This window comes from Aythya ferina (assembly GCF_964211825.1).
Source record: "Aythya ferina genome assembly, chromosome: 1".
Classification (NCBI taxonomy): domain Eukaryota; kingdom Metazoa; phylum Chordata; class Aves; order Anseriformes; family Anatidae; genus Aythya; species Aythya ferina.
Window position 1 is genome coordinate 29,313,873 of NC_140296.1, and position 15,143 is coordinate 29,329,015.

At 39.5% G+C, this 15,143-nt stretch overlaps 1 protein-coding gene across 6 annotated transcripts in view; it reads left to right on the top strand.

Moving 5' to 3' along the window:
* The window catches only part of RCBTB2 (RCC1 and BTB domain containing protein 2), a 33,452-nt gene that overhangs the window by 8,786 nt on the left and 9,523 nt on the right, over positions 1–15,143 (top strand). For all 6 annotated transcript variants that reach the window (XM_084529623.1, XM_084529622.1, XM_084529624.1 and 3 more), the window contains 7 exons: positions 2,737–2,895; positions 3,348–3,498; positions 5,516–5,682; positions 6,343–6,501; positions 8,045–8,152; positions 9,896–10,038; positions 13,314–13,504. In XM_084529623.1, coding sequence (XP_084385749.1) covers positions 2,737–2,895; positions 3,348–3,498; positions 5,516–5,682; positions 6,343–6,501; positions 8,045–8,152; positions 9,896–10,038; positions 13,314–13,504 — 1,078 coding nt within the window. The remainder of the gene's footprint in view (positions 1–2,736; positions 2,896–3,347; positions 3,499–5,515; positions 5,683–6,342; positions 6,502–8,044; positions 8,153–9,895; positions 10,039–13,313; positions 13,505–15,143) is intronic.

A 15,143-nucleotide genomic window follows, 5' to 3' on the forward strand; every position in this document is an offset into this window, starting at 1 on the left:
AACTTAGTACATGCTGGTAGCTTTCAAGATAAACATAAAACCAAAACTCCAGGTATAAAATGATAGTTGGAAAAGAAACGCTACTTATGTGATCCACAAATTGTTAGAAGCACAGTATATTCATTTGATGTGGGTTGAATTGCTCCCTTGTCTTGCAGCATTGGTGTAATTTAGAATTAAGTTCTAAAGTTACTTGTTTCAGCTTAATTTTTCAACACGATGAACTTGTAAGAATTAACTTTTGTAGCATAATACAATGAAAAAACTCCATCCTGTTTTTCTTTTTCTTTGAAAATCCTGCGTGTAAAATTTCATGAAACATGGCAGTTAGATTTTGACCTTAATGATAGCGCCTTGTTAAGGTGAGCTGTATGACAGAACTGAATACCGAGCTTTTAGACTGATTGCTGAGGTCAAATGAAGTTTTAGGAGTCCTTGAGATATAGCTGATACACCTTTGCGATAGGTACCTGTGTCATATGAAATCTCAAATTCTTGTCTAGCTCTGCCTGTCATGAACCTGTGCAATATAATGAGGGAGCTAATCACTGATGGGACATAAATATTGCAGGCTGGTACTTCAAGCTGTCTTTTTTTTGGGGGAAAAAAATATGATGGAAAGTGAGGGAGAGGGAAAAATGTTAAAAAGTGAAAGAATGTCTTTTACTAAGTTGGATGAAATTAGTGATTCGAGAGATAGGATTTAGATTATGTTTTAGTCTGACAAAGTCTGTTAATAATTCTTCTGTTTAAGGGGGAAAAAAAAAAAGTACTGTGAGTATTTTTCCTGGGTGCTTTTTATAGTACTTTTTTCAGAGTATGATTTTAATGCTAAGAAATGCTACAGTTTTTTTTTTTTTTTTTTTGTAACCCATTAATTATGAGGGTAGGACAGGAGTTCTTTCTAGAAGGAGATTACACAAAAAAACTTTATAAGATGAATGGGTGCTCATTCATCTGCTGTGTACTTGGAATTGATAGCCGACATTTTAAAGAAACCAGTATCTTATTTTGGTGAGCATTAGTAAGGGCATCTACAATTGAAGGGCACCTTGAGCAAAAGTAGGATGCAGTTTTGTTAATGCAATTGACAGACTAGTCTATAATGCTTTTGCTTCTCGTTATCATACTTAAAAAGTCCCTAAAATCTTCCATAAAATTCCTGCTAACCTCTTGACATGGAAAACACTGTTCTGTGAAAAGCAGATTTATGAGTCCTGATTTTAGATGGATACATACCCTTAATCTCTTATAATTTTGCTACGTGTCATGGAAGACAGCGTTTCCTAAACTGGCTTGGCCCTACTTACTTGCTGGCTGACTTCATCATGTACATGTGTGATTCTCCAGTTGCCTACTGCCAAATGGATTGTGTAACAGCTGAATCTTACTTCCCTTTCACTTGCAAATTTGGCTGAAAATGGTCACTGAATCTAGTTATTTGGTGTGAGGGAATGGGGAAATAGCTACTGTCATCAAGACCGCAGCTTTTTTTAATGGAACGTGACCAGCCCTCCTCGTTCCTTAGAAGTATATTTGTTTAGAGATTGAAATTCACAATTATTTAGGGATTTATCTCTAGTTTCAAGCGTTTTATCTGTGCTTCTGTGAACATTTTTTCATAGTAAGTGGTATTAGTCAAAAAAGCAATATCCCTAAGACTGACATAGGTGACTCTAAACTAGAATTTATTCACATTGCTGTTTCAGTCAGAAGAAAAAAAAAAAGTATTCTTTGACAGTTCATTTTGTAGGTCTGCTGCTTCCTAGGTGTAAGCAAATCGTGCAGTCGTTGCTGTTATGTGGTGAACTACATAATGCCATGATAGGCAAAATCTGCTCTTACTTAGCTTCAGAGTTGGCAATTAATAATACTTTTCTTCATACCCAGAACTTATTTTAATTTAAGTAAAGAAGCTTTGATGAGTGTTCTGTGCAAAAATTGCAGCTAAATTTCCATCCTGTAACATTTTTCTGCTTTATGCTATACTAAAGCAGGAGAAATGTAGGGTGAGACTCAGACATTAACTTGACTAATTTTAATGTCTGGAGAGAGCTTTTTTTTTTTTTTCTTTGACAAGAAACTTGTTATTTCTCCTTGACCATGCTAGAGAATGTTCAATTATCTTTTTTCTTTTATTATATATTTACTTACAAATAAAAATATTCTTAGAAAGTTCCCAAAGATTCAATAATTGTTGAAATAAAGACTATTTTAGAAGTGAAGAATAAAGGAAAAAGTTTCTCAAGTTTTCTTGAGCTTCCATTTTTAATGCAGGAAAATAAATGTTTATATTTACTAAATATAAGTATATTCTTGGGCAGTTCATATATGTCTTTTTCTTTTTTCCTCTTAACAATAATGTTAGCATCGGAGGAAAAAACACATTATTTTCAAGTTTTGGATGTAAACTTCACACCTTGAAATTAAAATCCTGTATATTGAATCCTGTAACTAGCAGTTATGTTGTATAAATACAATGAAAATATGACTGCAGCATTTAACTTTTTATTCTGTACTTTTCTTCATGTGTATTGGTCCTTTCTTTCTGGATCGTGATATCATTTATTTGTTTATTTTAATGGCTTTGCTCCAATTACTGTTCTAGAATTAAAATATATTTTGTGGTTTTAAAGGTTTGTAGTGGTATATCTCTGGATTTATCCTTTTTACTGTGCAAAGGCATATACGTTTCTCTCTGACTAGGTATTTGATGTCTTTTTTCTTTAACATCAGGTCTTGGAGGCAACATTGTTGTCAGCTCTAAAGATGCTGGATGTTGGGAAATGGCCCATTTTTTCTCTTTGCTCACAAGAAGAGCTCAAGTTAATTCGCCAAGCCTGTGTGTTTGGTAGCGCTGGTAATGAAGTGTTGTATGCGACTGAAAATGATGAGGTAATTGTTCAAGTGCATGAACATGACATACTTGGTCATTCATGTGTCAAGTTATTAAGAAAGCTAGTACTGTGATCATATACCTAGGACAAGTTGCATGCTGAATACCTAATCACTTTGATTACTGCTAAGACATTTGCAATGTGAATTACTGGATTCCTACCATGATCAGAGAATAAAGAGAAGATGGGGCTAGACATTTTTTGGAGATGCATGGACACAAGTTGGAGCATGGGAAATTCCAACTAAATATTAGGGAAAAAATATTACCATGAGACTTGTTAAATCCTAGAGAGCTTGTGAGATCTCTTCCTTGGTGTTGTTCAGGACTCACTGGGACATGGCCTTGAGTAAACTGATATATTCAGACTTCTGTTGAGAAGAGGTTTGGACTAGTTGACCTCGAGGTCTGTTCCAACTCAAATTATGATTCTGGGATTCTTTTATTACAGGTTTTTGTGCTTGGCATGAACTGCAGTGGGTGCTTGGGAACAGGAGACATCCAAAGCACTATTGAACCAAAGAGATTAGATTCTCTGTGTGGCAAAAAAATAGCCTGTCTGAGTTATGGAAGTGGTCCTCACGTTGTTCTTGCTACAGAAGGTAAAGTATGACACAAATACTGCTTTTTTGGATAGTTCTGCTTTAATTAGTCAAGCAGGAATGAAGGGTCTGTTTGGGGAGCATAAGAGAGAAAATTGGGATACACAGTCTGGGCTATCAAGTCTAACATACTTTCATTAGCCAACATGACGTGCTACTTCTGTTCATAGCTAGTTCTTTTTGTAAGTTTCTCAAGCTCTGCTTTGATCTTGTTACTACTTCTGGAAGATTTTTTAGTACACAAGTTAAATTTGGACCTTCTGGTTGGATTTAAAATGTGTTAGTGGCTACATTGTGCTCCTGTTCTTGTGCCAACATTGTCCTTCAGCTAAAATGCATCTTTTCCCTCAAGTACTTACTTCCAGATGTGCTTTAGAACTTTTATATTGCCTTTCTGCTTTTTGTTTTCTGTTGTCTCATTGGCACTCTGTTGAAACATATACCATGCTAGCAGCCTTTCTGCAGATCTGTTCTCTATTAAGTACATTATTTTTGAAGACAAATGACTAATGTTGCGTTCTCAGTGAGATTCTTTTAGAGCCTGCCCGATAATATTAGTATTTGTGTCTCTTCATTAATGAGAAGAAATCTTGTTGACTAGTTTAGATTAGATGACTAAAGGTAGGTGACCTGAATTACGTTCTCTGTGTGTAACTATTCTTTATATACCATTACATCCCATGATTTTCTTCAGGGCCACCCATTCTGGAAGCTTTTTACATGTGCACCCGCATTTTCTTTTGAGCTTTGTTGCTGGCAGATTTACTCATACCCCATCATACTCCTTATCCAGATCACAAAGTGAAATATTGCACAAGAACACGTCCAGAACTGATCCTCGATGACTTTTACTCGTAACTCCATTCATGTGACTGCCTGCCATTCATCGTAGTTTCTTTTAACCTGCCTGTCAGAAAGCCCTTAGGGATTAATGCAAGAGTTGTGAAATACATATCATTCTTTTAGTAATGAAATGGGGAGAAGGTTGTTTGTATTTGACAACGTAAAACCAGTAGATGCAACCTGTTATTATAGAGAAATATTGGTTTAGTGTAGCACATCTTCTCTGGTTAGTTTTGGGGAAACCAAAACTAACTATATGAAAACATAAGGAGTCTGGTGATCTCTTTAGACATCTGAAGGCGTTCGATGTCAAATCTAGCTCTCTTGGACTAACAGCATAATTTAGATGTAGAAGATGGTGACAATGGTAGACGAGATGAAATCAGAATAACTATTCACTAAATCTGGCACTATTGAAACAAGAGGATACCTGATACATGAAAAATGTGAGTACAAAAAGGTGTTAGCTTCATGAAAAACAGGCCAATACACATACTTGAAAGTAAATTAGAAGGGTTGTGCCTCATAATATCTGTAATCTGTTCAAATTGCTTGGGAAGTATGAGGGGAATGGGCTGCAGGTTCATTTTCCCCCTAAACTTTTTTTTTATTGCTAGTCAGAAACAGAATTCTGCACTAGATAGACTAGATGCCTAACCCAGTCAGACATTTATTGCATTCTTAATTTTACTAGCATGTTTCTCAAAATACAAGACATGAATGGTATGTTTAAATAATAAATAGCAACATTGCCTAATCGTTTTTCCTACAAGCATCTTCATGTATATTGCAATGGGGTGAAAAGCTTATTTGAACTTTTGAAAAGTGGGAAACACAGGGCCAGGACACAGACAGATATTTTGGCTGGCTCTCAGTAACAAAGACATAACCTGAAATGGGGACTCCTGTCATTTCTCTCTTCTATATCGCTTTGTCTCCTTTCTTTTAGCCATCTGATTTCTTTTATGAAGAGTATGGTGATACTATCCTTTAGGATTTGTGGTAAACACTATGAGAAGATGGGATAGTCCATGGGATTAGGTGCCAAAAAGAGCACGTGTATACTTAAATGTGTATAATGTGTTATTGAATTTGGCTTTTCAGTTTGTAATTTTATGTTATGTAGCCATTGGAAAAATAGATTTTGAAACTGCTTTTTACGTTTTTATTGTAGAAGGAGAAGTGTATACGTGGGGTCATAATGCTTATAGCCAGTTGGGCAATGGTACAACAAATCATGGTTTGGTTCCCTGTCAAGTCTCCACTAACTTGGTGAACAAGAAAGTCGTTGAAGTTGCTTGTGGCTCTCATCATTCTATGGTGTTAACATCTGATGGAGAGGTGAGAAAAGCTAGAATAAATCTCTCTTTTCTCCTAATGAAATTTTAGTACATGAGAAACTGGAAAACATACTGCACCTAGTGCATTGGTTGTGCTTTCTGTCCTCAGGGTGCTGATGCAACAAAAATGTTTAGCAAAAATGGGAAATCTGTTAGTCTACTTTGAAGTGCGTGCAGGACATGGATTTCAGTGCCACATCTCCTTGTAATAAGAAATTATCATTTCTTCCTATTCTATACCTTACCGTAGATGCTTAAAAGTATTAAAACTGACATCAATTTATATTGTGTTCATGTCAGGAGTTTTACCCAGTGAAGTAAACAGGTTTATCATCATTTACTCTGAGATGCCATTTGTGTGCAGTCAGTCATTCTGCTCTGGGCTCTGGAAATCTAACAAATCTTCTGTTCCATTGCAACTGTCATGTTGCCTCTTAACTTTGGTTGGTGGAACATTGAAGAATGGAATATATAAATACTGTGAGTGGCATAGTTTTGATAGAAACAATTATATTGTAAACCTATGTATCTCCCTAAATCTTAAAAGAAAATGTGAACACAAACTCAAAATGTATTTTTAATGCATGTAACTTCTTTCTTGAATGCATACTTAGAGCTGCATGTTATAACCTCTTCTTTGATGACAATCCTTTTCTGACAGGTATACACATGGGGTTATAACAACTCAGGCCAGGTTGGGTCTGGCTCAACAGCTAATCAACCGATTCCTCGAAGAGTTACCAGCTGCCTACAAAATAAAATAGTAGTTAACATAGCCTGTGGACAGATGTGCTCCATGGCTGTGGTGGAAAATGGAGAGGTAGGAAATTTTAATTGAAATTTATGACTGAATTTTACTGTATGTAGTATCGTAGGATCTGGGTCATTTTAAACCTTTCAATAATGTACTATCACTGGGAAAAGCAGTATTTATTTCCAGAATCCCTCAAATCCACCTGCTTGTACTGTTTGTAAAAATCTTTGTCATAACTTGTGTTTCATATTCTCATATACTTAAGCACAATTTCCTATTTGTGCTGGTTATAGCTTCTTTTTTAGAAAGAAGTTGAATAGAAATTTGTTTACTAATATTTGGCTTCTTGGTTTATGAGGTTACTCATAACGTTTATCAACTATTACTTTGTATCAACTACTGAAGTTGGCTTTCCTGAAGGAATTCAGGTATTAAATTTCAAATTTACATCAAAATACAGTTCTGAAGGAAGAAAAAAAAAAAAAGCAATGCTTTAGAAGGCCGGATTTTTACAAATGTAGTGATTAAATCATAAAAGTATGTGTATTTAACATTCCATGTTAACTTCATGATAATGTTAACATTTCTTTTTAATTTAACTGATTTACTGATTTCTAGAGTTGGTATTATATTCTAACAAAAGAAGAAAGTACTGATTAATGTTATCCCACTGCTGTCTTTATAGCAAAATAAAGTATTTTGTCTATACTAGAATCTTATATATCAAGAGTGTGAAAATAATCAGTCAATACTTTCTTAGTTTTCAGTGCCCATATATACACATTATCTCAAGAAAAAAAGAAAAACAGAGAAAATAAAAGTATATTGCATATGTTTTTCCACCTCAATACACCTTGAATCCCTCTAGTACTTTTTTTTTTTAATCTCCATTGTGAGGATATCAAGGGGATATAGTGTTCCTTCTGCTGTAGTTCATTTGAGCTGAAGACTTAGGGCAGCCCAGTTCCTCTCCAGATTCATCACTTCAAGCATTTCAGTTTAGACTTTGGTAGCTCCTGACTGCATTAGAGTAGTGTAATATGTCACTGAAATTACCAGTTCTCAGTGTTTTCCTTCTTATATTCATTGCAAAACCATTAATAGTCTACTCAAACTGCTGTGATATTTTCCAGTTTATACTTGTTTTAATATGTTTTCTTCTGTGTTAGAAGATTTTTGAATGAGAAATTAGCTCTTTTAAAAAGGGAAGTATTCATGCTGAATTTGCTCTGTGCTGGGGAATGGCCCTATGAATCACTTATTTTCCACTTTCATAACTTCTAAAAAAGATGAGCATGAAGGGTTAGAATTTTAGATGAGCATACACTTGGAAGTTTTAACTGATGAAGCATCCAAAATTTGTCATTTCTGGTACAGAAAAACATACACATAAAAGAAGCATGTAGTTATCTGTATATTTATGTAGGGTTTGTGTATATATGTGTATATATACACACATACTTACATGTCTACATATACAGTGCAGATCCTAAGGTGTGGGAACTTGAAATATTGAAAGAAATTATTATGGGAACAATGAAGTAGTTGTATTGGTTTCAGAAGAATAATGTACAAGCAAACAACTGAAATCCGTGTTTTTGTTTTTAAGGTCTATGTCTGGGGTTACAACGGTAATGGGCAGCTTGGACTGGGCAGCAGTGGTAATCAGCCAACGCCATGCCGAATTGCAGCCTTGCAGGGCATCCGTGTACAGAGGGTAGGTGTGTGATGCTCCGTGTCAAACCCTTTATGAACAACTGAGAAAATGCTACTATTCTGCATGTGGAGAATGTAGTCCCAGATCTTTTGTTTAAAGTGCATTTTATCAGAATGAAGACTTACATCTTAAAATGAACCTCTGAGAAACTGTGACCCTGTGGAGTTCAGTGGGAATTTCGCCCACTGTTTTCAGTGAGGTCAGGATTTTACTTAAAGAGGACTAGGAATTTAGAAATGTTCGGTCCTTTCTAATAAATATTTTTTCCCAACATTTGTAATAAATGCTATTTTTAATAAAGTCTTCTTAGGCTACCCTATTCTTCATTAGACTGTATTTCTGTCTGGGAAGAAGCTTCAGTTTAGTATTTTTGTCCTTCTGGCAGACTTAATATCATTTTTAGAATTGCACTTGAGCCACAATCACTAGTAGGTGTTTGGAGTCAGACCAAGCTCTCCCCACTTGCTTCTAGTCAACAGTTGGTATGATTTCATGGCTGGTCTTGAACTTGGGTGGCTCTTCAGCTCTACCAAATAACTGAGCTGCCATCAGTCCTACTAGCAAATTGGTAACTTCCTTATAGAATATTTCAATCAGAAATATTTAAAGTAAATGCAGAACTGGTACTGAAAGTTTTAAATTGAGACACTGAGGACACTGTCAGGAAAATGACGTGTTCTGCTAGGAAAAAAATGTTTTTGTAAGCTAGTGAGAATTTACAAGAGTGTGTTGAACTTTGAATCATAATTATCACATTTAATCAGATAAATTATGGATTATTATTTGAAATTGAAATTGAAGTGAGCTCATTTATTACAGTTTTAGGTCCTAGGATGTAGTCTGTAGCTTTGCTGGTAACGGTTCCTACTGGAGAATAATATAAAAAAGCAAATGTATTTTCCCCCACGTATATTGCCCTGTTTAGATAGTATGAGCTTCCAGTCAGTTTGCCTTAAATCCTATTTCCATCCACTTCATTTGCTTGATACCCATTAACACTAAACTGTAGACATCCAATCAGCAAATCACTTAAGCATTTACTTCATTTAAAGCATATCACATGCTTCCTGGATGTCAGTGGACTACATGTACTTACGCTGTACCTGCTTTGCAGACTATATAATGGTACATGAGCTAGTTTTGAACAAGGTAAATTGGTTTTAGACAGTTTCATCTCTTTTTACTTCTCGGATGGTTGCTCCTGTTGCTTATCTTGTATGGACGCTGGTGGTCCTCAGGCCCAGCTGTGGAGAATTTCCTTCCACTGATATAAATTATCTCTGGAGAGATGAGCAGCAGAGCTGGCAGAATGTAGGGGACAGTTTTGTGTAATCAGGAGTTGGGGAGACCTCACCTGTTTTTATAGTGGTAACCCATTCAAGTAGGGGTAGTTGCTTATAGTGCAGGGTTAGTGCATGACTCAGTCTGCCTCTTTTCACATCTTTTCAGCACACTGTCCATATTTGTCATGTAGCTTTCCTTCTTTCTCTGTCCCTAGGTATTCCTTTCTGTACTCTTTAGATTGTCTAGTCATTTTCCTCACTGATTTCTTTTTTCTTCAAAGTCACTTTTCTACTTCGTGTCCCATTTTAATCATCTTATCTGTATTTGTCATTTTTTAAAATTTTTATTAACTATAGTGAAGTACAATCAATAACATCAATGTATAACATAACACACATCTGTCTATATTAACTTACTATTACATAAAAATGAGATTTTCCTTTTTATTATTTCTTACAGGTTGCCTGTGGCTGTGCACATACGTTAGTGCTAACGGATGAAGGTCAGATTTATGCCTGGGGAGCCAATTCATATGGCCAGTTAGGTACTGGGAATAAAAGTAACCAGTCTTACCCTACGACAGTTGTTGTGGATAAGGACAGGTAATACTTCCATTCTATCAGTCAGACATCAGTTGGCATATGTTCAGAAGAGCTACAGAAAATTATGTCATTTTTAAACTTATTTTTTTAAGAAACAGACTATCATTTTTTACAATAGTTCTTTTGCTGAGTGTGAACGGATTGGAAGCTTGTCTGACATACAAATTCAATGCATTGAGGTTTGATTTTCATAGAATGGCTTGGGTTGGAAGGGACCTAAAAGATCACCTATTCCACCCCCCTGCCATGGCAGGGACACCTCCCACCAGCCCAGGTTGCCCAAAGCCCCATCCAGTCTGGCCTTGAGCACCTCCAGGGATGGGGCAGCCACAGCTTCTCTGGGCAGCCTGTGCCAGGGCCTCACCACCCTCTGAGGGAAGAATTTCCTCCTAACATCTAGATTAAATCCCTCTCTTAATTTAAAACTGTTCTCCCTTGTCCTTTCACTACCTAACCACCTAAAAAGTTGCTCTCCATCTTCCTTATAAACCCCTTTTAAGTACTGAAAGACTGCAGTGAGGTCTCCCAGAGCCTTCTGTTCCCCAGGCTGCGCACCCCCAGCCCCCTCAGCCTTCCCAGGAGAGCTGCTCCAGCCCCTGCCCACCCTCATGGCCCTCCTCTGGCCCCGCTCTCCCAGCCCCACACCCTCCCTGGACGCAGCACTCCAGGTGGGGCCTCACGAGGGCAGAGCAGAGGGGCACAATCCCCTCCCTGCCCTGCTGCCCACACTGCTGGCTGCTGCCCGGCTTTTTGGCCACCACAACCCCAAATCCCTCTCCTCAGGGCTGCTCTCAGTGAGCTCTTCTCCCAGGCTGTGCTCTTGGCTGGGATTACCCAGGTGCAGCACCTGCACTTGGCCTTGTTGAGCCTCACTGGGTTCACGTGGGGCCACTTCTCCAGCCTGCCCCTGTTCTGTGATCTTCCCAGGCGCAGAGGTGGGGCTCACTGCTCTGTAGTTCCCTGGATCTTCCTGTCCAACCTTTTTAAAACTGGGAGTGATGTTTCCCTTTTTCCAGTCACCTGACTGCCAGAACTTTTCAAATAGGATGGAGAGAGGCTTGGCAGCTCCATCAGCCCATTCCCTCAGGACCCTGGGATGCACAGCATCGGGCCCTACAGACTTGTACCTGTTCATTTCCATCAGGTGCTCTCTAACCTTCTCTTTGCTTGCACTTTGCTCCCCCAGCAAAACCTCACCCAGAGGTTCAGGGACTCGAGAGGTGTGGGAAGCCTGACTGGCAGCAAAGACTGAGGCCAAGAAATTGCTGAGTACCTCAGCCTTCTCCTTGTCTGCTGTTACCAGTTCTCCCCTCTCGTTTATCAGAGGGCACACAACTCTCCTTGGCCTTTTTTTTCTGGCCAAGAGAATCCCTTGTCATTCTTTGCATCCCTCGCCAAGATCAGTTCCAGCTGTGCCTTGGCTTTCCTGCCCCCATCCCTGCACACCCGGACACCATCCCTGTGCTCTTCCCAGGCCACATGTCCCTGCTTCCCCTGCCTGTGCATTTCCCTCTTGCACCTCAGTCTGACCAGCAGGGCCTTGCTCAACCACAGTTTTCCTGCCTTCCCTGCTTGATTTCTTACACGGGGGATGAAGAGTTCTTGTCCTGTAAGAGCATCCTTGAATAGTTGACATCTCTGGTCAGTTCCTTTGCCCCTAATGGCAGTGTTCCAGGGGATCCCATCCCCTAGGTCTTTAAAGAGCTGAAATTTTGAAAAGAAAGAGCACTGCACTTCATAGGTCTTAATTGCAGTTTCTCTTTGCTGGTGTAGTTCCATTGTTTGAAGCCAACAATAAAAGCTTTAATGCCTTGGAATATAAATTGTGTTTTACCATGCTACATTTGACAAGGAATACACACAGAAAAGGTGAAGAGTGGACATCTACAATTCGTGTTATAACTGCTAATAAATCCAGCTCATCACCCAGGGGAGAGAGAAAGAGCTGTGTTCTTTCTCGGTATCGTTGCCTGAAAATTAACCTTAGATTTTTACAAATTGAATACTTCACTGTAGTCCTTGATGGGTAGCGGTGCAGTTATTTCTAGTGCTAATTCAGAGCCGTGTATTTGTGTGGGCTGAGAGATGAATCTGTTCAGTACTGCTGAGTGGTGATTGTGGTCTCCTGTTGTGAATAATAAGAAAATCATCACATCTCCTCCTCCATGTGCCTGTGTCTGTTACTGCAAGGAAGATGGAACTCCTCCCTGGTGCTGAGACACGGCCTGCTTTCGAACATTGCTATTTCTTTGTATTTGTGTTAAAAAGTAACTTGATTTTTTTTTTTCCAGACACTTCGATTGCAGTTGAAATGTTAGCACATTTTAATACTGTGCATTGCCTTTTCCCCTTTTGTTGGCCAGAATGTGCATTCCTGGTGTCAGCGAGAGTATTACCTCACTAAAGCCTGCAAGATTTGTACATGCAGCTTTAAACAAGTTGTTTCCCAGCTATTTTCCCCAGGCAGCTGGGAAAACAAGTAAATAAGCTGTAGTTCAAGCTGCAAAACAGCAGATTGTGTAATGCTGTACACAGTGGGAGTGAGGAAATCCTAAATCAACTTTAGGATCACTGAGATAGTCTACCATAACTAGAACACATTTAGAAACAGCTTTTAGTGCGCTGTTTGGTTTGAATTTGTCATTTTCAGAATGAAAGTCTGTTATGTGTGAGTAATAATAATCGTATGAGTAATGACACTACAGTATTTTAATTAAAAGAAATCTGTTTAGATTGTCAGCTTATGACCATTACCTATAAACAAGCAGAAAAGATTTGCAAGATTTGCTCTCATTAACTTTCTATGATGACTCAAAGTACAAAAATCTTACCTAGGCCTACCTTTTTTTTTTCCTTATTGGCAACACCTCATTTTCTCCTTCATCTTCTCCAGTACCTCATCTCCACAGCTTAATGCAGCAGCTCACCCCACTGTGCAGCACCACCGAAGGCACGCAGAGACTGGGAACTCCTCGTGGCTTTGTTTGAGGGAGCAGAGTGTGTGCTGCAGCCTGGTGCTCTGCCGCAACACCAGCTCCTTACACCCACGAGGCATTTTCACCAGGAAACTTTGAGTGCACACTATCTGAAGGAACATTGAGGGCTGTTTTAATTTTGCCACGGATGTTAGGAAAACGTTCTTGCAACCTGAAGTGCATGTGTGCTTGCAGAGAGGGTTTGCGCCAGGGCCATGCAGGAGGTGGGGAGCTTTTTCACTGCGTTTTCTTCTTGTGACGGTGACTTTGCTTTTGTTCTTTTTCTGCCTGTGAATTCAGAGTTATAGAGATCGCAGCCTGCCACTCTGCTCACACTTCGGCTGCCAAGACCCAGAGCGGCCAGGTGTACATGTGGGGCCAGTGCCGCGGCCAGTCTGTGGTCCTTCCCCACCTCACTCACTTTGCCTGCACTGACGATGTGTTTGCTTGCTTTGCTACCCCTGCCGTTATGTGGCGTCTCCTGTCAGTAGGTGAGCTTCAATATTTTTGTTTCAACGTTTTCTAAATAAAATCTTTCCTCCACAAAACAGGCTTGCACGTATTTGAAGCTTAAGCTTAGTTTATTGCAAAAAAATATACTGGGAATTACAAATTGATGGAATTATAAAAATGGGTAGTGCTAAATGATTGTCCGTTTTATCAATGTGATTTATTTCTATGGGAAATGCAATGGTTTTGTGTATTTTGTGTGCATTTGTTGGATGGCAGTCTGAATAGCTGGTACATGCTGTAATTCTTGTGCAACTATTCAATGTTACTGTGCAATGGCCATGGGTGGAGAAGCTGAGTTTGAATTTGAAGAAATGAGGGAGCCATGCAGAGTCATTAGGAGCCATGAAGCTTTCCTTGATGTCTTTTAAGTAGACCACTAAGAAGGGGGGAGTCAAATTCCCACATTCAGAATTGGTCGCAGGCACTTAGAAACCCAGGCACATCACGAGTGATCATTACCTGAGCTTCTGAAGAGGCAAGTTACTGGATCTCAGATATTTGATTAACATGAAGATCACAGAATCATAGAATGGACCTTCATCTTGGAAAGGACCTTAAAGCCCACCCAGTTCCAGCCCCCTGCCATGGGCAGGGACACCTCCCACCAGCCCAGGTTGCCCAAGGCCCCATCCAGCCTGGCCTTGAGCACCTCCAGGGATGGGGCAGCCACAGCTTCTCTGGGCAGCCTGTGCCAGGGCCTCAGCACCCTCTGGGTGAAGAATTTCTTCATGAAAATTCTTAAAGTTCATTCTTCAGCTACAAATTCAATTCCATATCAGTTGCTAATCACTGACCTAATCCAAGGAGGCTGTAGCGAGGTGGGGGTTGGCCTGTTCTCCCACGTGCCTGGTGACAGGACGAGGGGGAATGGGTTTAAGTTGAGCCAGGGGAGTTTTAGGCTAGATGTTAGGAAGAACTTCTTCACTGAAAGGGTTGTGAGGCACTGGAACAGGCTGCCCAGGGAAGTGGTGGAGTCACCATCCTTGGAAGTCTTCAAAAGACGTTTAGATGTAGAGCTTAGGGATATGGTTTAGTGGAGGGCTGTTAGCGTTGGGTTGGAGGTTGGACTCGATGACCTTGAGGTCTCTTCCAACCTAGAAAATTCTGTGATTCTGTGAAGGTGAGACTTGAGGTTGTCTGTAGATGTCATCTGGGAGCTTGAGCGAAAAGCTAGAGCACAGCAACTTGTTCATTTGTAATTTGAACTGTGGGGAGTGCATCCTGCATCTGTCCCACTTCTGGACTGTCCTGGCAATTGCTTTTATGTTGCCGTATGCTTTTGTCTGACAATTGCTGAACACACTTTGTTCCCCTGGTCCATTCTGAATGCTGGGCTGAGGAAACGTTGATACTAGCAGTCACGTTTCATCTTTGAGAGACTAGGGGATTCAGTGGAGAATCCTGCCCTGAGGAGATGTCTTCCCCCAAACTCATGTTTTGGGGCATAGTCCAAAGACCCCCCCTTGCTCTAAGTTGAAGCAGTTGGGCTTGGGTTGCTTGATCAGAACTGTAATAAATATGCTCAATTCCTGTGGATATTATAAATATTCTTAGTATTGGTCTAATGCTAATTAGATGTAAATCGTGTTACTGCACTAAAATCCCAGGTAACGAGGC